General features: G+C 38.7%; 1 protein-coding gene across 1 annotated transcript in view; it reads left to right on the top strand.

Annotated features, from left to right (window-relative positions):
* Positions 1-25,159, top strand: part of FZD6 (frizzled class receptor 6) — a 30,881-nt gene extending 5,722 nt beyond the window's left edge. Inside the window, exons 2-6 of the mRNA XM_050891145.1 lie at positions 15,103-15,299; positions 17,724-18,741; positions 20,828-20,976; positions 22,205-22,633; positions 23,125-25,159. Coding sequence (XP_050747102.1) covers positions 15,103-15,299; positions 17,724-18,741; positions 20,828-20,976; positions 22,205-22,633; positions 23,125-23,281 — 1,950 coding nt within the window. The 3' untranslated portion in view covers positions 23,282-25,159. The remainder of the gene's footprint in view (positions 1-15,102; positions 15,300-17,723; positions 18,742-20,827; positions 20,977-22,204; positions 22,634-23,124) is intronic.

Here is a 25,159-nt window from a genome sequence, read left to right as displayed (position 1 = left end):
TGGCTTTAAGCGTTATCAGTCATCTGCAAAGTCTAATGCTGCTTTGTGTGAACAGCATTCCTTGTCCACTTGATAATGTGAATAGTACTGCCTTGCTCCTTGTTCTGAAAGGATGCTGCTTAGAATGCATGGGAGTCCAAAGTAATGCATGCTTGATGAAGAGAGGGTATTTACCTTATGTTAACTGGGGTTCATTGAGATGGTGCTGACAGTGTGTGATTCCTAGAGCCTCATCTTTATCCATCTTCAGAGGCTATGTCTACACTAGCAAGTAATTTGGTGTTACAGGAGTGGATCACTCGTTGAAGCTCTTAGCACACTTCTTACCTGTCCACTGCATGAGACTGAGGGGTTTTACTCTGGACTAGATTTAGGCCAGTCCTGTGCGTGAGGTCTGAAGTTGGCCTATGGAAGGCTGTCTTCCAGATCTTTCTCAACAGCAGACCTTTCTGGGAAATACCATGGTATCCTGTTGTTGGTCCCCTGCAGATTGCTGTCCCTTCCACAGTGCCCTGTCTAGTGTTCACGTGTAGCTCCAAGCCCTGGTGATTTCTGAGTCTCATTGTGCAGCCTGCATCTCAGACCCCCTCTTCTCCACACTCATATGCTAAGCGTGGTCACTGGCTAAACCAAGGCACCATAGGTGTGGAGTGATGGGCTTAGTCCTGTGGCTGTAGCCTACTCCAGGAGAACACCTGTGAATGAATGGAGTCATGCAAGCTTCCATAAAGCTGTTTATATAGAGAAGGAAAACATGGACAGAGCTGCTGAGTTTGGAACTGCTTTGCCTTCATTGATAGCAGGCGGTTACGGCTTGGGAGATGAGCCCAGGCTGGTGGAAATGCATCAGCCTTGGAGTTGGGGAAAGCCAGTAGTGGGTACAAAGCTGTCAGACATGAAAGGTATATTTGAAGCTGGTATTTGTCCTTACACTTCACCATCGTCACGTTCAATTCCAAGACCCTCTCCATGTTTTTAAGGAAGTGGCTGCCTTTTTCTCTCTCTCGCTATCTGTTTGCTGTTGATTCACCAGCCTTTTGGGGCAAACATGGTTGCTTTGTCTCCCATTGCCTTTTTTGATCTTTTCTGTGTATTGTGTGCAGCTGTGATTGTTGCATCACAGTAGTAATTTGCTTGCCAGAGGAAAAGATTCGTACTCTGCCCTCTTCTCCTGAACTACATAGTGGAGATGAGTGGAGACTTGCTTGCCTTCTGCTTAGCTGTTAGAAGGGGAGGTGTGCAGGGGAGCGTAAGAGCTGTGTAGGCAGCTGCTGTAAATAGGGGGAGAGAAACTTGCTATGATATAGAGGCATAGGGGACAGGCCTGGATAGTCAGTCTTTGCAGGACAGAAAGGATGTCCTCTTACCAAAGATATCTGATCCTTTCCATCCCTGTAGTGAGACAGATGAGAGCTTCCTGGGAGGAAAAAAATCATCAGTCTTTCCTGTGCTTAAACTTCTGGTAGATCAAGTTCTTTCAGAGAATAACCACATCCTTCCCAGTTTGGCCCATGCTGTATTCCCCAGAGGGCCTGCACAACCAGATTTCCTCAGTCCCAGTAACTACTGCCACAAAGCGCTTAGTGGCCAAACTCTCCACACATTTATCCTGCATACAAAAATTAAAAGCAGCTTTTCAGAGAGGGATTGTACCCGTCCAGCCTCATGATGGCCTAGCAATACCTGGTTACCCAGACTCCATGTCCCAACTCCGTGCTGCTTCACATGAGCTAATGTTCTTGCTAGGAAGCTACAAGGTGAACTGTTTTCAGCAAAGCTTAAGAATCCAGCTGGGTGGGGGATCTCTCTGGGGAGTATGCCTGGAGCTACAAACAAAATTTTATATGCTGAAGGTTAACATGGCCCACAGATCATAAGATGAAAGGGTAGAAGAAAAGGTGGCCTTGAGTTTTTAGAACAGGAGAAGTAGGGAAGATAATGGGGGGGAAAGGCACCATGGCCAACAAAATGAGCCCTGTGGGCTAACGATAAGGAAACACTGGCTAAAACAGGCATTCAGAACTGGGGAGAACATAAGGGGTCCCAGCAGCTACCTTACTGCGTTGAGCATGCTGCCTGCCACCCTACCTCGGATGCTTAGGTGCCTGTGGATGGAGATGAATAGCGGTTATTGATAAGGATGGAGATCTCTCTAGGATTGGGCTGACTTCTTACAGGCCTTCATGCATCTGCCCCGCTGGTTGCCACCGTAGTCCGTAGTTTGGCAGTTCTGGAGGGAAATGGAAGGTCTCCTGCAGAAATTGCCACCCCTGTCGCATGTCTAAAGCTTCCTGATCCTTTACCGGTTGGGCAGCAGAGTGGGCCAAGAGCTACTCTGGTCCTTTTCCATGTCCTTGGTGGGCCTGTCAGTGACTACTTGTGCAGTGTTGTTTCTCTGTCTGCCTTCCTCAGTGCCACCTCAGCTGCAAGGTGCTGCAGCATTGCCTCAGGGCTGACCCCCCCAGGGTGTATGCTGCCTTTTGCCTGCAGCGGTCTAGGAATGAGATGCTGGGGGAAGGGGGAGAAGGAAGAGGTGCCATTGCATATGCCTCTTATATGGAGGTGGATGCATCCTCCTCTTTGATAAAGAGGCATTTGTGAAGGAGAAGAAAAGCAAATGTGAGTCCTTGACTGCCTCTGAGGTTACAGTACAATAACATGGCTTGTGAGCTCTCTACAGCCCCCAGCTTCTCATGGGTGAAGGTTTCAGCAGTGTGATGGCAGTGCTGGGGATGTACCTGTTTCTGTTTAGACTGGTTCCTGTGGGGGGTGGGTGAAAGCTCACACCAGGTTGTCGCATCAAGTAGTGATAAGTTACTTTTGTTACTACAGCAAGCAATGAACTGTTGGGAAACTGTCTCTCCTCTCTTTGATCTCACTAGCAGGAGGAGGCAGGGTGTTTAAGGTGTCAAGGTTTTGGGTGGAGATTTTGGAGGGATGGAGGAGAGACTGTGTGAGGCAATGTGTGCAGAAATATGCTCCATTAGTAACGTCATTAGCTTTGTTAAGAGCGCCCTTTCTTATATTTGGATATCTTGCATTTGGAGGAAGGAAGAGATAATCATAAAGTAATGGGGTAAAGGAATTAGCTTCTTTCCTTACCAGCTGCCTCATCGATCCTTTAGAATTTGGATAATTTTTTTAATATTATTTAAAAGCAAGTTGTTTTTCTTGCTTTCTTGCCTCTCAGGTTGGCCTGTGTCTCAGAATAAATAAAAAGTAAGAGTAAATAAAAGTTAATAAATAAAAGTAATTTAATTAAGATGCATACATATGTCTACAGAGTAAAAATCTGTAACTACTCAGGTTATAATTGTTTTAGACATTTTGTCTTCATAAAAATAAATAACTGAACAAAAATGCCACAGAAGAAATATACTTCTATTTCCAACAAATGCTTAGGAATGAAGTATCACATTTTTTTCAAAAAGAGATTTTATGTATATCTTTTTAAATATCTTGTACTGCTTTTCCTATTACAATAATGATCTACTCTGAATAATAATTATAATTATTAATAATTATAATTTTATATTTTCAAGCTATAGTGAAGATGATAGCTATAGAAGTGAATTTAAAGTGGAAGGCCTGGTTTTCTATTTTGCACACACGCTGATCTTCCCAGAAGCAATGATTTTGCAGAAAATTACTCTGGATCAAAATTTACGGCAGATGGCGGATGCTGAGTATATAGAAAGTTGGCTACATGGTGAAAGCTTCCCAAACACAAACAAACCAAGGCTGCCATCCGGTTTTCCGTTGTTCTTTTGAACTGTCTCTGGTTTGTGGCTCAGACTCTCAGGTCATTTGTTTTTAGTGCTGTGTCTGACTTGTGTTGGTCAGTGCTCTTGTGTTACTGAGGATTCATTCAGAAGATCCCATCCTCCTTGTCAGCCTGTGTGCATGACAGAAGCAACTTGTGCAGATTTTCTAGGGACTAAGCCAGTCTGTTTGAAGTTCAGGAAGGCATTTGGTACTGTACTGCATGAAAATTGTTAAAATTACTGATTTCTGTCAACTTTCACTAATCCATTCAGTTTGTTGTGATGTAAGAGACATCAGTCAGGCATGCACAAGACAGAGGACTGAGTTGAAGCCCATGAAGCTGCAGTTATCTACCTCACCACCTGCAGTTCTTACCTCTGTCTTCTGATTTCAATATTTCCAGTTGGTCATACCTTGAGACACTGACACACTGCTTGGCTGGCCACGAGACAAGCTATGTCTCATTTTTATGAGATATGGGCAAGAAATCAATGGATGTGGTTACTTTTCATTTTGTTGGATTTGGGAGTCTGAGGGTGGCAGTTTATTATTCCCTGTTAGCATGAGAATTAACTTCATAAGTCAGGAGATTTTCCAGCTTATGTACAATATCTCTGCCGCCACCTAACCAATAGCATGGCCAGTCCAGGTCTTTGAAGAGTGGCAGACTTGGTGCAGGCAACAGTGTGGCTCCTTGCAGGGCTACCTCAGGTCTAATGGGGTCAGCTTTGAGCCAAAGGTGTTGTGCCATATAACTGTGTACCTGGGTAGACTCGGAGCAGGATCAGCAGCCTTGTAGAAATGGCCCCTGGCTGGGCTGGTGCTAGTCTGTGCAGAGCTGGTTCAGATGCCTTTGCATCCACAGAACTGGCTTTCTTGCCATCCCGGTAACTCTGTGATGGTAAAGGGCATCGAATGCTCTGGTGTTCTCCTAGTATTAGCATGGCTTGGGTTTAGAAAAAGGGAGTTAAGTAACTTGTGGGCAAGAGGACTGGTTGTCCCTTCCAGGCTGAGTTGGCAGTGACAGGTAAATCTCTAACTGCGGATTGTATGGCTTTCTGGCGTAGAAATGTCTCTTGCTTTTCTCTGTTGATCCTGTATCACCTTATTTAAAATACTTAAATACTCAGTGGAACAGGATCTCCAGTTTCTCTCCCATGAGCATACCAGTCACTGAGCTATTGACTTATGGACTTCTTTTTTTAAAGACTGCTTAAATTATAATTGTATAGACTGGCAAAGGAGGTGTCTGAACATGGATCCCTGAGCATTCTGAGAAGTAGTCTGTTGCATAAATGCTGCCTTGGAGCTTGGCGTTAGTTGCCTAACTTTTGGAGATATGTACTATTTGATTCCTACTCCTCTTGAACATTTTCTTCTGGCTGTGAGGTTATCTCTGCTTCCTGAATTCTGTGAATGTCGTTCTCGGGTGCCTCTCTGTGTGGACATGAGATAGGGAAACTGCTGTGAGGACTTTGTGAAGTGCCTGGAAGTTAGACATCTCAAGTTTCTGTTGCAATAGCCAGTCCCCTTTGTGGATCTGGCTTTTGATTGCTTTACTTGACGTCGTAGAAGACTGACAGAAGATTGCCTGAGAAGATCAATCCTGTCATGACTGAGATTTTCCTGATTTAGTTTATGCATGAAGTAGGCAAGGAAGAAAGCATGGTGCAGGGTTACTACTCTGGTAACTTGGATGGTGCTGTTCTGCTAAAGTGCATCTCCACACTCACAAAGACGGGAGGGAACATGAATCTGATCTGACTTTTTTGGAACCAGAGCAATAACAACTTCTGCTGGAATTCCCTTCAAATGAGGAGCTTTTTTATAGATAGCAGGCAGTCTATCAACAGTATTACTGGTAATGTTCTAGATTGTATTCTACACAAAAAGTTCAGTAATAAATCCATTTACTCCTGTAATACATGGCAAATACATGAAGAATTTAAGATTATTTTGAGGTGGTTCTGCTACCACAGTCCAGATGTAATGAAGCTCTGTCTAGACTTCAGATGTTTGAGGGCCCGCAGTATGCTTTCCTTCGGTTAACTTATATTTGTCTGTCTTTTATGCTCTGTATAGTATACATGGAGATAAAACCATATATAATTGAAAACTTTGTATAAATAGTTCAGTTTTGTAATGCTTGGGAAAACTCTCTCATGTTTGTTTTGGACTGTAAATTACAGAGGCTGGAATATCTATAATTTAGGTCAAGCTATAATTTAGCTTAGAACCACAAAATGCAGTGAATTTTGCTAATAAGCTATTTTGGAAAGTATTGGAATACTTGTACTTTAGTTTGCTTCAGAATAACTTCTTCGTGAGATGTAATATTCCTTTGTTTCTAACATTTGCTGTAGTTAAATATAGGGATATATATTTTTTTATTTTGCATTTAAAAATACTTAAAGGGAAAACATGGAACTAAGTTGTTTTGCTACAGAAAGAAATTCTGTAGTTGCTAGTTAATGCAAAACAGTCCAGAGCCCATAGAAGTAAAAAGCGGAATAGCCTCCTTTATCTTTCTGTATATCTGTCTGTGTATATTGTCAATGGCAATGGCAAGTTTAGTGCCCAGTTGTGGTGTTGGAGTAGGTTTTTTTGGAGTTTGGTTTTTTGTTTTTGTTTTTTTTGTTGTTGTTGGGTTTTTTGGGGTTTGTTTTTTTTTTACAGTGCATAAGTGCCTTCTGCCCTACTGACCTTTGATAACCTTCCCCCATGTGCCTTGTCCTTACCCTGGTTGGATTTCTGATTAATATTCCCATCAACTTTGAACAGCTAATATGAAGGTTCAGACCTGAATATATATATCAAAGTATATTGCATGTGTAGGGGTGAATGATGGTGAAGAGTTTGCAAGTATACTCATGATTTTGTTGCAAATATATTGAACACTTAGATGATGAGTAATTCAGCTCATTGAGTAGTTGCACAGCCTGGGATCTGAACTGATGCCTGGCTAGTTCAGCTTGAGGCGGGTGATGAAGTTCTGGCCCACCGAGTCTGCACTGCATGAGCATCTGACTGCTTGTCGGTCAGTCCCTGAGCCACTGGAGTTTACAGCACAGCTTTTTTTAAGATTGTCTGCCATCGGACTTTGCCTTCTAAACGATGGTGCTTCAGGTGCTGACCGGTGGGCTGCTCCCACACCTGTATGGCCGTGGGAGGAGCAGACTGCTGGGAACAGTTCAGCTTACCAACTGTTGCAAGCTGTCCCCATGCTTTGTTGAGAGCCCTTTGGAAGTCCAAGTGCATGCATTGCCTTTGCTGTTCAGTTGAAGGACAAAGATGAGAGCTCATATCTTTGCAAACCTTTCATTGCAGAACAGCATTGTTTGGCCCACTTGCTTGTTTACTACATTTTTTGTTTGTTTTTGTTTCCCTCCCCCCCCCCCCCCCAGCTCCTTGAACTCCAGATTGTCCTTGAGTAGGAAACTTAAACTAGTTTGTCTTTTAAACTACAGGGGTAACCTACTTTCTACTCTGGCAAAAGATTTCATTCTTATCTCTAAATGCTAAATGGATTATGTTTAAAAATGTTTGACAAGCTTTTAAATTAAACATGACTGTATTTGCCTCAATTCTATTGTGAAAGCTGCAGAAAGTAATGCTGCTTTTAAACAAAGCAGCTTATATTAAAATAAAAGTCAAATTCATGTGCTTTCAATGGTTTTCTTTTGCCGCTGTCAAATTAGGATGCACTAATGATGCGTATTAAACTTATATATATTCATATCTAAAATATTTTTTTCCTATCAGTGAATTTTAGTCCTGAAAAACTTTTGTTGTAGAGGAGTTACCCATGTAATTTTAACTGAGTTTGGAAAATACAGATTATGACTGATACTGCTGGCAGCAATAGTCAATTATTACCCACAGCTCAGGTATTGACATGGAGTATGTGGGCCCCCACACTAGTTCATACCATCTTCATTGGTAGTTTAAAGGATGGGTGATGTTGCACTAATGTTCATGAGCTGCACCCACGTTTCTGTTTTGCAGCTCTGCTGTTAAATAGGAACTTCTAGCAGACTGGTAGCAACAAGACGCTGACACTTAAACTGCCTTAGCCTTCTGCAAAATAGTTTCTAATTCCTTACGTACCAACTTAAAAGTGTCTTTAACTTGCCTTTGATCTAAATCCATCAATGTAACTTCCAATAGGAAGAACCTAGTATTTTCTCAACGTTGCTTTGAATTGAGTCGAACTTGAAAATTTCATCCTTCATTTAGTTTCATGTGTTAGGACTTTTATTTATCATGACTTAATTGTGCATGAATTAGAAGCCAGAGATTCTTGGCAGCTGATTCACTGTGGCCATCAGCAAATTACCACCCTTGCCAGCCCATCTAGGAATTGTATGAAGGTGTTAATCTCTCTGGATATGATGCTAATCTCATTCGCATCCCGTCCAGAGTAACTCTATTGAAACAACAGTGTAGGATTATATCAACCGAGCCATACTTGTTTCACTGTTTTTAATTGAAACAGATTATCATTATAAAAGTGGCTAAAGATACTGTGAAGATTAATTGTTAGTATAGCTGTGTGAATATAAAGAGTAATTACTGCCTATTCTTTTGGGACAATTTATATACACCATGGTTGACAGTGGCCATATTTCCTAAATATCACATATGAAAGTGTATATGTAAAATATATTGTGTTTAGGTTTTGAGGTTGTACTTTAATTCTATAGTGACACTTACTGGACAGTAGTTGTGTTTAAGTCTGGTACTGTAAATTATTAATCATTAATTGTTAATTATTAATCATTAGTGTCCTGCGAGGAGCAAGGGAGTTGGACTCTATGATCCTTATGGGTCCCTTCCAACTTGAGATATTCTATGATTCTAATTATTAATCAATTAATCAATTTTTTCCTGTGAAGCAGGTAAATAGTTTCATGAATAACAATGTGTATCTTTAATATAGGTAGGAATCTGGGGTACACAGTGTAGTATGATAGTAGAAATTCAGATTTAAGCCCGTGTTGGCTTCCAAGATTGAAATACACAGTTGTGTAAGTGACAAGGTTGTAATGTTGTTGCTCTAGGTTACAAGATTCATGTGGAGTAGGTACCATTGCTTAACACTGAGGCAGTTGGTGTCTCTCATTGTTTAACTTAGTTACTCTAGTTAACACTGAGGTTAACTAAGCTAGATGTTTTAACTTGGTAGCTAGACCTCAGTGGTTAGGAGAGTGGGTTGTTACTGTCTAAAATAACTGGCTCCAATGGCTGGACAAAGGCTCTGATCCTCTGTATATCTCAGCAATTCGAGATACTGCCTGTCTTACAATCAAGGTTTGCCATAGCTGATTGTAACAAAGACCTGGATATTTTGATCCACCGTTTTCTATATTATTTAAATATTTCTATGACATTAATCAGCAGAGTACAGAAGAACATTTTCACTTACTTGTTTTGACATACGTTGGTAGTTATCCTACATCTCAACCCTAGAGACATCTGATCATCTCTGGTAATACTTTTCTCTAGGGTAAAACTGAGATGAGGTAGGAGAGAACATCTGCACAGTCTGCCTGGAATAATGAGCTTATTTCTGTTGTGTCTTGGACTTGTAAGCCTGCTAAGCACAAAACAGAGAAGCATGCTGAGCACGAGATTCACATACAGTTCTAGGTTGCAATTTACTTGTTGGCAAAGCACGTTTAATAGCATGTTTGCACCTAGCCGTTTATTCCGTACTCTGCACCATTTGTTTTCACTCGTCTCAGTTGTGTTACTGTTTGTAGGACCACACCATAACTGGATTTCTGAGATTGGCTTTGCCTCTGGAGAAAATATAGACATACTTCCTAAAGAATCTAGGATTTACTAAGTAAGGTGTTGGTGTTTTGCTCAGTGCAGAGGATATTCCTCTCGCTGGCTAGTGATGTTCTACTCCCTTTGATTGTTTGACTGTATTCACAGTCCACAGTGGGTACGTGATTGCTTCACGGGGTTCGGTTCAGACCGTTTTGCACTGGGAGGTTTCTGTGCAGGGCGCATGCCCCTCTCATGCTCTGCACTGACAACACAGTGGAAACTTTGCGTCCCACAGTCCTTAGTTCTTCACTGCTATGGCTTGAGGCAGCGCCTCTCCTGTTGTTACAGACAGACTACATCATCTTTGGCTTTACAGTTGCTTTTAGTTTGTTAGGGTTTTTTTTTTAGTAGATTGTTAGTATATTCTAGTTTGCCTCATATTTACTGGGTTTTGTTTCCCATTGGCAGGAAGATGAGAATTTATATTTTAGGACTTATATTGGCTTTGTGAGGCTCCATTCTTGGCTTTAGAAGAGTCTGGTTTCCCTCTGTTTTTAGCACTGCCATGACCAAATCTGCAGGTTTTCATCTCTGTTCATGTGACAGGGCAGTGGTTGCTAATCCTAGAAATGCCAAGTGCCTTGGTTTCCTGGAAGAGCCTATTTCGTGTGATTGTGCCATTTGCAGATCCTGAACTTCCTGAAGAGGAGAGGACTATGGTACTAGATTCTGAGTTTAATCCCAGATTTGGATGCTCAAAACATCAGCACATGCATGTGTGCAGGTTACCCAACTAACTACTTGGGTAAAAAATGGTTGGTGGTTGGGACACCCATGGTCCAGATAATGCAGCCTTGAAGCAACTGATTCTTACTATCAGTGAGTTTGTGATCTTGGCTTTACGCTTTTTGCTTACAGGCCATGCAGCTGGAGGAGCAAATACTTTGTTTTTCGTAAGATTTTGCTTTTATGGTCTGTCAGGAAATGCAGACCTATTATTTTCTATAATGAAACATTTCCAAATTGGCTAGCTGGAAGCGAAGCCCACATTTAAAGATACCTAATTGTTAGCAGAGTTCCAGGCGCAATTCACTACCTCTTTTGCTATTCTTAAATGGTAAAAGTAGGCAGTTTCTGAAAATAAATCTGTATTTTACAAATCCCATTTGTGTGTGCTTGGTTGAGGGAACTCATTGCTTGTAAAATCTGTTGGAGTTTTTTGAGGGACTCTACGTTTGTTGAAAGGGGTGATTCAGCCAGTATATTATACTTCGATTTTCAAAAAGGCTTTGACATCGTCATAACCTACGCTTTTTAAAGAAACTATGCTGGTAACCCAACGGGGACTTTTTTTCCTCCAATGCCTGCCTAAAGAACAAGGAGAAAAGTAGGAATACATAAATGTTTTTTCACGACGAAGAGTATTAAATCATTAGCTGATAGTTTTGTCCTATACCAAATAAATGACTAGAGTGGTTCCCCCAGTGATCCGTACTGAAACCTCTGATACACAGCTAATTCATAAATGACCTAGAAGAGGGACAGATAGTGAACTTGCTGAGAAAACAAAATCGACTAAAGAGTTGCAGAACATCTATCTTGTGATAGATGCAATTGGACAATAAAATGGTAGGTGAGATTTATGGTTGGTAAATGCAGAGTAATGAATATGGGGAAAAACAACCCCCACTATCCATACAGGTAAGTGTTACAGTATTGTATTAGTTACTGTCACTCAGAAAGGAGTCTTTGTTGTCACTGTGGAAATGTGAGGTCAGTGTTCAAATTTAGTCAAGGCAAATAGAAGGCAAAGTATATTACGAAAGGAACAGAAATCAAAATTTGAAAGATCGTTATGCTAATGTATATATATAAGTAAATGATAGCAGGATGGCAAAATTACTTGGAAAAAGTAGAGAGTAATCTGTTCACTGTTTGTCAAACCACAAACTAGGTTGCAAAATCAGGCGTTAAAATAAACAAATAAAATGTAGTATTTTCTCAGCAGTGCCTGATTAAATTATGCAATATAACATACTGCTGTAGTATTTTACAAAGGGTACAAGCATAAATGATTGAAAATTGGATGAGATGTGTTCTAGGCAGAAAGGAGGTCTGTCGGTCTCTTTTCAACACAGTGGTGGTGTTATAACCTGCAGCTGGTTTCCTAAACCATTGATGGTAGGAAACTGGGAGGGATGTCAGCTTGTGTTATTATACCTGCCTTGCTACCAACCAGGATGAGAATGGGGTGGCCAGCTAAGTGCACATTTGGTCTGACTCAGAAGGTCTGTTTGTGTTTTCAGAACATCAAACTTCCTGCTCTTAACTTGTCTCCATACTTTCAGGTGTCAAAAGGTAAATATTTTTAGCAAGCTGAAAGAAATACTGTAAGAACAATTACTCTTGGCAGCCAAGTCCTTGGATTTCTACTCTGATTACATTACAGGCTGAGCATAGCTTTCTTCCTAAAATTTTGCTTTTTTGTATTTATCTGTTAAGGTAGTTTTGCATTTAAATAAAATACGTTCTTTAAACAACAGTATTTAGCCAGTGACAACATGCTGTAGTAAAACTCTTGCAAACATTTAATTTTTACTTGTCATTATCTACCTCTAATATACAGTATTATTGTGTAGTGATTCTTGTGATTTTAGCTTTTAAGTATCTTCATATAACAGAAACTCTGTTAGAATGGTAAAGGTTGATTTTTATATCCTGACTTTCTTCACCAGACATTGCTTTCTTTATACTCATTTTCTGTATCAAGGGAGTGAGCTTACAATATATAGCCTTATTAGCTGTGTTGGAAAATGCTATTTAAAAATTGTTAGTTGCTTATCAAAATAGCTAGTAAAATATCTCTGTAGATAAAGTTGGTTTCATAGATATGAATATTGTTTTTTTAAAATTCTTACTTTCTAGAGAAAATATTGCTGTTTTACCTAAGTCTGCAAAAGTTCTTGACTGGCACCCCAAAACTTGCTCTAGAAAATTAATTTTATTTCTTATCAAGTAGAGATGAACTGTGGGTGACAAAAAGGAAGAATTTGTAACGATCAAGACAATTTCTACAAGACTTAATTTCAAAAGTAAACTCAATTTCTATAGGAGTTGTATATGACTACCCAGGCTATTATCTTTATTTTACCTGAAGTGCCAGGAAGAACAAAGCTAACGTGTATTAACCATTGGAACAAATAAAATATAATTGAAAAGAAAACAAGCATCATAATTATGCAAAGGGAATTTAATTCATTTGGGGTTAACTCCTGACTATTTTTTTTCATCTGAAGCCACGTAGCATTTAGGAAATAATCCACCTTATGGAACTGGAGCACATTATACCAGAGCTATACTTCTCTCCTTGTCATAAAATACCCAAGTCTTGGGTTCCTGCAAAGGCAGCTCCAGAGCAGACATCCAGAGGGGGGATCAGACTTCTGTGCGCCTGCTGTAATGGCATCTGCAGATGCAGCACACAGCCGGAGAGCTCTGAGGGATAGAGCCAACTTTTTTTTTTTTTTTTTTTTTTTTTGGTTTTCATAAAGCATTTTTATGTTATTCTTGCTCTGCCTTAGCTTATCCCTCCCCACCTCCCCACACATTCCTATGTTTATTACAAAGGTCCCTTGAGGATTTGTAGATATTCCCTTTTGAAGGGCAAAATTTATTTATCAATGTCTTTTCTTTGAAACTGCATGCTCAGTAGTAAGACTTGCTCTTTGCGTATGTATGTATATATATTTGGGATACTTAAAAGCTGACAAAAGTAAGGATGCTGTTCAGGACTCAGAAGTTAATCCTTCCTTTACCATTCATTCAGTATTTGAGAGACATAACTGTTAATGGCAAAGAATTAAAATTCTTTCTAAATAAAAATCTTACTAAAAGCTTTGCCTACTTTGAAAATTTCATGCAGTGTCCCTATTTATCAGCACATTTCAAAGTGTGTTAAATATTGATTCAGCTTTCCTGATGCATGAATTTGACTAGTTACGTATGATACGGAGATTCGTTTTTCCTGAAATACAAGAAGCGTTTCATCAAAAAGCCTACTTAAAAAGGACTTAGGCTGACATGATCCTGTAGATGGATTTCACCCTCAGCTTTGGGTTAGTTCGCTCAGAATGGTGTTTAAATTAGCTTGTTTTACTCTCGTGAGCTGGATCCGGAATGTGAACCTGGCGTGGCAGACAGGACAGTGAACAGCAGCCTGCAATGGATCCAAAGGCTGGGGCCTGTTTGAGAACCAGCGGGGTCGGAGCCTTTCAACACACGCACACCCCACCGGCCACTCTCTGCTCCCCTTCCTTTTTGCTGGGCAGTCTCTGCAGGTCCGGTGAGCGGGGTGGAGGAGCCGATCCGTTCTGCGCATCCCCCCCAGCCTGCCGCCCCAGCGCTTTTACGTGGGTCAGATGTCGGTGCGCTGTATACGTGCCCCGTGTCCTGGCAATGCCTGGCACCTTGTGGCCCTAGCTGATCTGTGATCTAGTATCCATGAGCCCGCAGTTCACCCCCAGGTCACCGACGCGTGGCTGGCTTCTTCAGTTTTATTTCTGCTTGTGCTCGCTAACACGAGGGCCTGCTGACACAGCCCCCCAGCACCGCCGCTCCCTTCTGTTGGCCCCGCTGCTTTAGACATACAGCCCACTTAGAAGCACAGGAGTGCGCCTGGCGATGCTGTTAGCGTGCCATCGCTTGCTTCCTTCAATAAGCTGCCCTTATAATGATGCAGCACTTGCAAAAATGACCAACGACAACTGGTTTGTCTGAAGCTTGCACACACAGTAGTATTTCAGCTAAAATAATTTTCCCTAATAATAAAGTTGATAAAATGTAGAGAAGGAAGGTTGGGTTTTTTCCTTAAAAGCCTATCTGACTGTAAATAATGGATTGAATGAATTGGGGGGAGGGGGGGAAATTGCGTTAAATTTCATTCTATGAATTCTCTAGTAAGGACAGTTATCAGTTATTCACTGCCTGGTGCTCGGTAATACAGGTGGAGAAATTCTCAGTCATGTTGAGATTTTGAAATGCAAGGTTTCAAAAATGAGGAATAATGATATTTGGACCTTGTCAATCAAAAAAACCCAAACCTATCTAGCATTAGAGAAGATGAGTGCAACACACCATTTAGGACTGAAAATGTAATTTAACAGGAACTACAGGGACAGACACCCCTTTAAAAATCTCAGGGTGCTTATTTAGAAGCTGACTGGTGAACATAGGAACTTAACGTTTTACCCTATTTTTTTAAAAATTTTGGGCTTTCATAATACCTTTCGTATTTCTAATATTGTCAAATAGGAAAAATCAGGTTTGAATAGTTACAGATTGGCCAAGACCCTGGGGCAGGGTCTGGGCTAGAAGTGCTAACGGAGCTTCTCACTGCTCAGGCCACTGGCTTCTGCTCTTTCACAACTGCTGAACAAACACTATGTTCTAGTATCTTTCCAAACCTACAGGAGAACAAATGTGAGCCATAGTGATGAAAGTTAGTTTTGGTACCTTGAATTACCTTTTTAAAATTACTAACCAAAACGTTTTTCTTCCCCATAGCCTTTTCTTACGCTTATGAATCTTCACTGTTCACCAGACGTCCACACATTTCTGTGCAAAGCCTTTGTCCCTGCCTGCCTGGAGCAAGTTCACGTGATTCACCCTTGTCGAAGCCTCTGTCAGAAAGTGTATTCTGACTGTAAGCAGCTGATGGACACTTTTGGAATCACATGGCCTGAAGAGCTGGAATGTGCCAGGTGGGGTATTTTTCATGATGACAAGTGGTGGGAGTGATATTTTCATATTTGACCTAGACTGAGTTGAAAATCTGAGGCAGAATGTTAAACATCACCTTGCTGTGGCTTCCTTATCACTGGTGACCCTACAGTGCTTATGCATAGGACTATTTTTTTATTAAAACTTTTTAATTATTCAAATGATCATCTGCATTTCCTGCTTGTGACTTTTTTGCAACAAAGTTCTGCAGCAGTTCTTTTCAGTATTTAGATCCCTGCAAAAAGAAGCTTTTTACTATAAGTTTCTTAAAATTTAAAATATTAAATGTTACAGCATAGATTTTGCTTTGATTTCTGATCTATAAACTAGGGAAGATCATACTTACTTCACGGGGGTTTTATAAGTATTTGCTCATAAAATAATGAAATCTAAAATATTCTGTATTTGAATGGACACAGAACATTAAGTAATAGAAGCCTTATCTTACTCCTAACTGCTTAAATGTGCAAATTCAATCTTGTGTTGCTTTTCCTGTACTGCCTGCCAGAAGTCTCTTTTTTTAAAAATTTCACCTTTTTCTCAAAGATATTCACATGTCTGTTCCAGAGAGAAGACAGTTAATACTACATTTGGGGAAAAGATGAGTCTATACATATGAAATGGAAACCACTGAAAACACTCCAGTGTAATCTTCGTGAGATTCTGACCTTCAGCTGCAGATATTTATAAATGATTAAGGCCAGATGGTGGTTTTTTTGACACATGTCAGGGCAAGAAGTACAGGAAAGGAGCAGAGAGTGGAAACTCAGATCATTTTTCTAACCCCCGTGCAGTTGCTAATCTGTGATAGGGCTGAGGGAGAGCTGGGACGGTAGTCCTGTGCCATGATCTCTGGCAGAAACCCGCATTGGAGTGAATATGACAGATGGCATTAATGCCATTTCCCTTAGTTCTGCAGAAAAATTGAAGTTGTGGGGTTTTAAAACAAGAAGGCATCAACTTTTCCCATCTAGTGTGAGCTTCTATGCAACAATAGTGCCACTCAGCGCAGCAAATGTCTTCAAGATCTGTTTTGAAAAATTAGGAAAATTACAAGTGAATCCCGTTATTCCATATATCTTTCAAATGACATTTTAAATCAAATTAAATTTTTGCAGGAATCACTGCAGCTTTAAATTATTCTATTACTGTGCTAGCATTTATTGAAAATGAACCTGCTCTGTTCATATGTGAAATGATGTCTTACAACAGCAGAGATCCTGCTGCTGGAGCCCATGGAAGAGGAGCTGGTGTGAGGATGGGCAGTAACAGGAATCCTGAGATTCACACTCTTGCATTCTTACAGACATACATAATGCCTATTAAGATATGGGTGAATAAAGTTCACGCTGTTCCTGTGCATACTGGTGCAGCCCATGGTTAATGAAAGAATCTACTGCAGAATCAGTTTTCTTAATGATTAGTCTGGATTTATTTGGACAGCATGATAATGCAAAGAAACAAAGAACTGAAGGGTTTTTTTAGCTCAAGCTGAGCTCGTAAACTGACATTGAGGGACTCTTATAATAGCATTTGATAAAGAATGTTTTGAGATAACAGAATCTTACTTCAAAAGCTAGAATGCAAAACTTGTTCTTTTTAAATATATGCTTAAACTCAGAATGCAAATAAATATAAATCCTGTTTTGAGTAAATGCTTACCTGTTCGAGTTATACTTACATAATCTAGTTTGAAGATATGTCCGACACTGCTAGTACTATATTAACCATATAAAAAGGTCACATAGTGTCCAGTTAAACCCTCGAGCGATTGAGTCTTGAGCAATTTCTAAATGAACATTAAGGAGCTAGAAAAAAAAATTGCTAAAATAGTGATCACTTTTTTACAATGCTTATCTTTTCTGCTTTTGTCTTTTTCAGTTAGGTGGTTTTATTGTTGTCGACAATGAAATATCACTATAGCACAAAAAATTATAATAATAATAATCACATACTAGTCATCAGTTAATTCTAGATGCTGTCAGCCTTCTTTCTTTGTTCCTTGATTGAAGCTTGCATTTTGACAAATCGTTTGCTGTCTCCAACAGTCTGTTGTTATCCAGATTTAAAAAAACCAACTACTGTAAATATTTTTATGTACCTATGTAAAAGTTTAGAATTTAAGACTCTTAAAGAGCAATTGGAATTTGAATAGTGTCTCGTAAGCAATAAAACAACAGCTAGAGAACAACAGTTAAATAGCTGTGTTTGAATAGTCTTCTAAACTGAAAATATGAGGTCTGTTTTTTAAAATGCCACCTGATCTTTTTTCATATAATGTACATTTTGCATTATCTACAAAATTTAACAGTGCTTAGAATCAGATTTTTTTCATATTTCTAAGAAATAATTATAGTTGAGAATGAGGGGTATTAAGATATTTCCTCTTCTGTTTATTTATGTAGACTAGTCAATTGTGATGAGACTGTTCCTGCCACTGCTGCTGTAACCACAAACGTACATGGAACTCAGAAGACCTCAGGCCAGACCCGAAGGGATTATGGATTCTGGTGTCCACGACACCTACACACTACCAATGGACAAGGCTACAAGTTTCTAGGAATTGATCAGTGTGCGCCCCCATGTCCCAATATGTACTTCAAAAATTATGAATTGGATGTTGCAAAAAGCTTCATTGGAATAGTTTCAATCTTTTGTCTTTGTGCTACGCTTTTCACATTCCTGACTTTTCTGATTGATGTTAAAAGGTTTAGGTACCCAGAGAGGCCGATCATATATTACTCTGTCTGTTACAGCATAGTTTCTCTCATGTACTTTATTGGATTTTTACTTGGGAACAGAACTGCCTGTAACGAGGCAGATGATAAGTTAGAAATTGGTGAAACAGTTGTTCTTGGCTCCCAAAACAAAGCCTGTACTGTCCTTTTCATGGTTTTGTATTTTTTCACTATGGCAGGAACTATATGGTGGGTGATTCTTACAATCACTTGGTTCCTTGCAGCGGGAAGAAAATGGAGCTGTGAAGCTATTGCACAAAAGGCCATGTGGTTCCACGCAGTTGCGTGGGGAATACCTGGTTTTCTAACCATTATGCTTCTTGCAATGAACAAAGTTGAAGGGGACAATATCAGTGGAGTTTGTTTTGTGGGTCTCTACGATCTGGATGCTTCTCTGTACTTCGTGCTTTTGCCGTTGTGCCTTTGTGTTTTTTTCGGTCTCTCTCTTCTTTTAGCTGGTATTATTTCTTTAAATCATGTGCGGCAAGTCATACAGCATGATGGCAGAAACCAGGAGAAGCTAAAGAAATTTATGATCCGAATTGGAGTTTTTAGTGGTTTGTACTTGGTGCCACTTGTAGCACTTCTTGGATGTTATGTCTATGAACTGGTGAACCGGAAAATCTGGGAAACGACTTGGGTATTTGACCACTGTGACCAGTACCATATTCCTTGTCCTTATCAGGCAAGTAGCGGTTTCCTTTATAAATAATATTGGAAAGTTAATTAACAAAAACCCTTATGCATCACCATATCTGCCATGCAGTTAGTAAATTATTTTCACATAAAGTAATCAGTTCAAGAGCATGCAGTGATTAGTTGCTTTTGAAGTCAAAATCGGTGGTATGATACTTTTGCTTTGAAATTTTTCACTAATCAGATTGATAGTACTCAGCAATTAAATTCCAACTCACAGCTCTAAAGGGAATATATAATCTTTATGATATTTGAACTTCATGTTACAGATTGTGTTGGGGGGAGGATCATTCCTCACAGTATCTGTTCCTAAAAGTAGTTGCTCAGTATTTGGGTGCCTAGCTCAGTGTCAAAGTACCTAAGTAAATTTTCATCAATTTCAGTTGAAGCTGAAATAATGATTCTTGAAAATTGAGTATAAATTGGATTTAAAATGCTAAAATCACTTTCGTCTTTTTTTTCTTCAAAGTGTAGAAGTGTAAAACACTTGAAATTACAAAACAGATTTGCAGTATATTTTTTCCACGACAGCGCTCATTTGCAGGCTGATTTTCAGTAATGTGAAGAAATCTTTAAAAAAACCAACCAAACAACAAGCAAATAAAAAAGAAAAAAAACAACCCCCAAAAAACCCCAACAAAAACCAACCCAACAGCACTTTAAATTGCGGAGGTGTTTTATTTAATATTTGACTCTTAAAAAACCAGCTTCCTTGGAAAGGCTTTTAAAGTAAATCTGCCCATGTTCAGTACTCTATGGATTTAATCGCTTGTAAGTACATAAAACTCCCTGCAATTGCAAGTAATTTGTGGTTTGTTTCTTTCCATTTGAGAACAAATATAAAAGAAGACACCATCACTAAGAGAAATGCATGTGTCTCATGTCATCTTTCATTGCTTTGCACTTACCATCTATGTTTTTACTGCAATAAACTATCATTAAAAAGAGGAATATAAGCACAGGCATTATGGAATGATAAGGCTTGATCCTTCTACGTTCTTAAACATCCTCTATATCCTCTGTATTGAAGTCAGTGTAAGCTGAGAGTAGCACAGCTCACAGGCTTCTTGGTTACTTTTGCTTCCATTACCATTCTTAACAAGTGCACTTTGTCTTCAGTGAGTTTTAAACTGAGCTCTGTATCAGCCTAAATGGTCCAAAATATACAAAGTTGAAAACAAGGCTTTTATGCTTTTTAAAAAAAAACAACTTGTTTTGTAGTGCTTAAATACAACAGCTTGGCATAACACGGAAAGAGCATGCGTTCTCAGCCTTTAATTAACCTGTTGGAAAGAGTAAATAGCATCAGGGAATGTTACACAAAGACACACTTAATGGGATCCGTCCCTATAATAAACAGCATGTGCTAACTGTGGAATAGCTTAAAGTGGCGTGCTCAGCCTTGGCTTACCTAGCTAGCTTGTGGACTTTTATTACATTGGCCAGATCAAAACCAAATAAAAACAAACTTCAGTTTAAGTAGCTGATGTTACCTGGCTAACAAAAGTAGTGACTTTCATAGATGGGACAGGCAGATAAGCCAAGTAACGTAAATTAAATTTGCAGCATGGGAGCAGAAGATAATAATCTCTTACTGAGTTAAATGTCTCACCTCCTATGATCCTGTTCTGCAAATAGGTGGATTACTTTTGCAATAAACAGAAAACTACTATGTAGGTCCCTGCGGCTCCTTGAAGATGCTGTCTAATCTGATTAACTCCCAACTCATCCACTTACTGTTTCTTTTAAGTTGAAGGGATAAATCTTATACATACAAACTATCTCTGAAGAACATGTTTACTAATACTACTACCCCCCAAATTATCTTTCCTTTCAGTTTAAAAGAATAATATTTCCTTATGACTAATCTCCTCTGTGTATTCAGCTGTAGACGTTAACCAGGTCTGACTTGACTGTACATGTCTAACAGTTGTCCGCAGTACAAGCCTCAACAAAGAACAACAGCCACAAGGAGAAAGTCTCTTTTATATAATTTTTTTTGTTTTCTGCGTTTAAAAAATAAATCGGCAAGTATATTTTCTTCTTTGCATTTATTAAGCTTTGTTATCTTCTAGGCAAAGGCACTAGCAAGACCAGAAATATTTTTGTTTCTGATGAAATATTTGCTGACATTAATTGTTGGCATATCTCCAGTCTTCTGGGTGGGAAGTAAAAAGACCTGTTCTGAATGGGCCAATTTCTTCAACAGAAACCGCAAAAGAGAGTAAGAACAATTTTTCATTCCTGTTTTTTAAAGTGTATACTTTAAAATAAGTTGGATTTCAGACATGTTTCTTTAAATATAGCTCAGGTAATCAAAATGTTGTCCTTAGACCCTTTCTTTTTTGGAGTCTAAATGCTGTATATGGGCATCAGCAAAATTCCATTGGAGTCTGTGGAAGTTTTACATATGCAATGACTTTTTGACAACATTCTCAGAAGACAGATTTGTTGTGTTTAGCATTGGCTAATACATCTCTGGTTTCCAGTCAAATGAAGGAAGATAACTTCAGCCATCAATTTAGATCCTTTCACATGTTCTGACTACCTCATTTGGCACAGTACTTAGCTGTGTTTACTATCATACAATAATAACATCCTCTGCTTTTCTCGTCTGCCAGGCTTGTCTTATTTTAAAGTTAACTTTCATTGAATCCTCCTTAGTATCGCTTTTATTGTATTAATCTACTGTTCCTTATTTTTTTTCTGAAACAGAATAATTCAGTTTTATTACTTAATTTTAGTAAACTTATATCTGTGGATTTAAACAGATTATAAATGTCATCTCCATTTCTTGTAGTTGTCACTTTTTCCATTCCTTTTTATTCCTTGATTATTTCTTTTTAGATTACCTGTGTTACTCATAAATTATACCGTGGTTTTACATCTTTTTTTCCCTTTGGATTTCCCAAGGCAACAGTACTTAAGCTCCTTTTATTTTACATCTACATTCCTTGATGGTGAGCTTATAGCTTCCTTTCCCTCTCCCCTCTTTTTCCATTTCCTGTATAATTTTTCTTCTGTTTCAGGTGTTAACTGCTTTCAGCTATAAGAATTTAAAAATAATGAAGTCAAGTTTTATAATGCCTACCTTTTTTCACTTGAACGAGGTTTACTTCACATTAAGTGAATTTGGTAATACAGCTGCTTACGAGCTAATACTGCTTTCCTCTCTTAGATGATTAATCTACTGAAGTCATTGGACCTACTTGCAGAAGTAAGAAACGTAGAAATCTGCTTTAATTATTCCACAGACATAATTACTTTGGAGCCATTACGATCAGATTTTTTTCTCCTCTTTTCACATATAATTTTTTTCCTCGTGTTCATTAACATCGAGCTCAGATTGCATAATTGGTTGCTATTCTTTCACGTTTTTGTGTATGAAGCTATATTAAATTATATCTAAGGTTATCCTTTTCATTCAGTTACATGCTTGCATTTTCTTTCAGTCCAATCAGTGAGAGTCGAAGAGTGCTGCAAGAATCATGCGAATTTTTCTTGAGGCACAATTCCAAAGTTAAACATAAAAAGAAGCACTATAAATCAACTTCACACAGATTGAAAGTCATTTCGAAGTCAATGGGGACTAGTACGGGTGGCACAACAAATCATGGAACTTCTGCAGTAGCAATCACTAATCATGATTACTTAAGCCAAGAAACTGTTGCAGAAATTAAAACCTCTCCAGAGACATCTGAGAAAGAGATAGAGGCAGACGGAACATCAGCCGGAAGAGTCGAGGAGGGTGACAACAGTGGAGATCAAATGTTATCTAGTTCTAAACTGACCGTGGATCAGGTGGAAAAAAGAAACAAAGCAGATAGCACATGTGATATGAGTAGCTTGGCTGAGAGCGTGAAGAGAGTAGGTGAAGGAAGGTAAGGCTCCTTAACTCAATCTTTTGCTTGTTTATGTGTATTACCACTATTTTTGTAAGTTTTCTACTTCTTCTCTCTGAAGAATCACTGTACTCTCTGTATACAATTAACCCTCAGTAGCTGTCAAGAATACTGTCATTCTTACAAACTATTTCATATGGGCATGTATCTTTAGCATATGGGCTATTTTATTTTTTTGTAGGGTTCTTCTTTTCCTTTTAAGTGTTCAGCTTGTAGGATATTCTTGTATTGTTGAACAGTGACCCTGAAGAAATCTGTGGCTGCAGTGCAATCATTTTGAGAGGTGACAAGTCTGAAAAAGAACAATGGTGACTCTAAGCTTGGAAAAGTATACAGAACTGTATTGCGTTCTCTTGAAAAGAATGTAGCTTAAGATACATTATAATTTCGTTGCTAAAAATTTATTTTTTCCAGTGTAATGCACTATGCTTAGAATTGACTCCCTGTGTTTTATTTTTCGTTACTTACAGAATAACTCCTAAAAATGATTTTATTGAATCTCCTCCATTACAAAGCAGCTGTTCCCAAACGCCTGATGTCTCACAGTCAGCTTCCGTATCACTACTCGTCTACTCGGCTTCAGACACCAGAAGAGAGTTGGATTCAGGAAACAGTTCAAACCTTTGAAAGACTGACATTTTGTATGAACATTTTCAATCCATAAAACTGATATGGATTCTGTGTTACACTGGAAATAACGGATATTCTGTGCCTTATTAAAAAACACACATACCTTGCTTTGCACTTAAAAAATGTAAGTTTTGTTGTGGGGACAGCTAGCAATAATGTACTATATTTAATCCTATCCAGGAATAATGGAAATTGAAGTTCTGTAGGACGCAGCTGGATTGACTAGCAGTAATTTAAGAAAAAGATGAGAGAAACAAATATTATTCCCAATATAAAGAACACTTTGTAATGAATTGCATTAAAATAATGCTTAGAAAGCACTGTTACTTTTCAAGGCATAAAAGTTCCATCTGCATCTTTGATATTTTTCAAAACTTGTTAATTTTTTTCTCTTTTTTGCTGTGTCTTAAACAGCAGTATCACTTAAATAAGGGATACACAAATTTATAAATACTCTCTAAGTTATGTGTCACGATGTATCAATTATAGCACTGCTTCATGGTAGCTTGTACACTGAATATGAAAGGGAATCTGGAATTATAGTGATTTATTTTGTACATAAAAATGAATTTTGTAAATAACTGACTGCATGAGGTCAATGTTTAGAACTACTGTTTTGTATGTATTGTACAAACTTGGTAAAGTTAACATGCTTCCATTAGGCTGTTACTAAAGTCAACAGTCCTGTGGTGATCAGACAATGTTACTTCGTTCTGAGTAAAGCAGGTTGTACCTTATATATAACATGCACCATACACTGTGCATTTGGGGCGAGACTGGTCAGACATCTGTGCATCCTGTTACAGGGATAACGCGTTAGGTGCAGCACTGCTTCAGAAAAATGCTGCTTGGAGCCCCTCCTGCTGTGGTGTTCCAGTGCATCGTGCCAAAGAAGAAAACACTTCAGATCCCTGGTGGCACGGGGGACGGAATCTGAAGTATACACTTCTGGGGTTTTTTACTGACCTGCAGCAAAAGTGTATGTTTCACGTTGTTTCTATGCAAGTAACTTAATTTTTTAAAATTCTGTAGAGAAATATCTTGCAGAAAATAAACTGTTGAGTTATTAATATACAGGTTTGTTTAACAATATATTTACTTAAAAGAACACCTTAATACCTTTTCTACAAAGCTTAATTTTCTATATGCTACAGCAATATATTTTCTTTAAATCAAAAAGGCCTTAATACATGTAGCGTTTCTTATGATAGGGTGGTTCTCAAGAGCAAGTACTACTGATGTGGATAAGAATTTCATTGTTTGGCTCTTAAGAAATCCTGGCTCCAGTGAAGTCGATGCGATTTATTACTTGAGATAATTTGGAGCCAGGATTTCACTGTTTTCTAAACCTAAATGTTAATGCGTTTTGTAAGACTGTTCAGCATCTTGCATTTGATTACTGATAAGAATATTTATCAATATTTTGACATTATGCAGAGAAATTACTGTGTTCCAATTTGGGCAGCATTCATGGTGATGCTTTGAACAATCAAGCAAAATTGCATGATACAAAGTTCATGTAAATGCTGAATCAACAGGAACTACAGTTCTGATAAACCAAAGTTATTTGTTTTATTCATCGTGTATTAAAAATAGAGTGTATTTACCTTTATATTACAGCATCTGCATTCTAGCATTTGTAATTTATTGTCTTAAATAGGACATGCTATTTCTTTTATAATTTCCCTATTAAAAATATACAGAATTCTTGTTGCTGAGAAGGGCAGTGAGAAAGATCTGAAAAATCTCCTGTGAAAATGCACATTAAGTACCCTTCATTCTTGTAGTCATGTTTGTAAACGGGTAACTTTATATACATGTTCAGTAGTTCTGTTGTTATGTCTTTGTTAGTAATAAAATACTGTTGTATAGTAA

The sequence above is a fragment of the Gymnogyps californianus genome, chromosome 2, assembly GCF_018139145.2.
Source record: "Gymnogyps californianus isolate 813 chromosome 2, ASM1813914v2, whole genome shotgun sequence".
In the NCBI taxonomy this organism is placed as follows: Eukaryota; Metazoa; Chordata; class Aves; order Accipitriformes; family Cathartidae; genus Gymnogyps; species Gymnogyps californianus.
The sequence above is the reverse complement of the archived record's forward strand: the minus strand, read 5'-3'. Positions and strand labels throughout refer to the sequence as shown.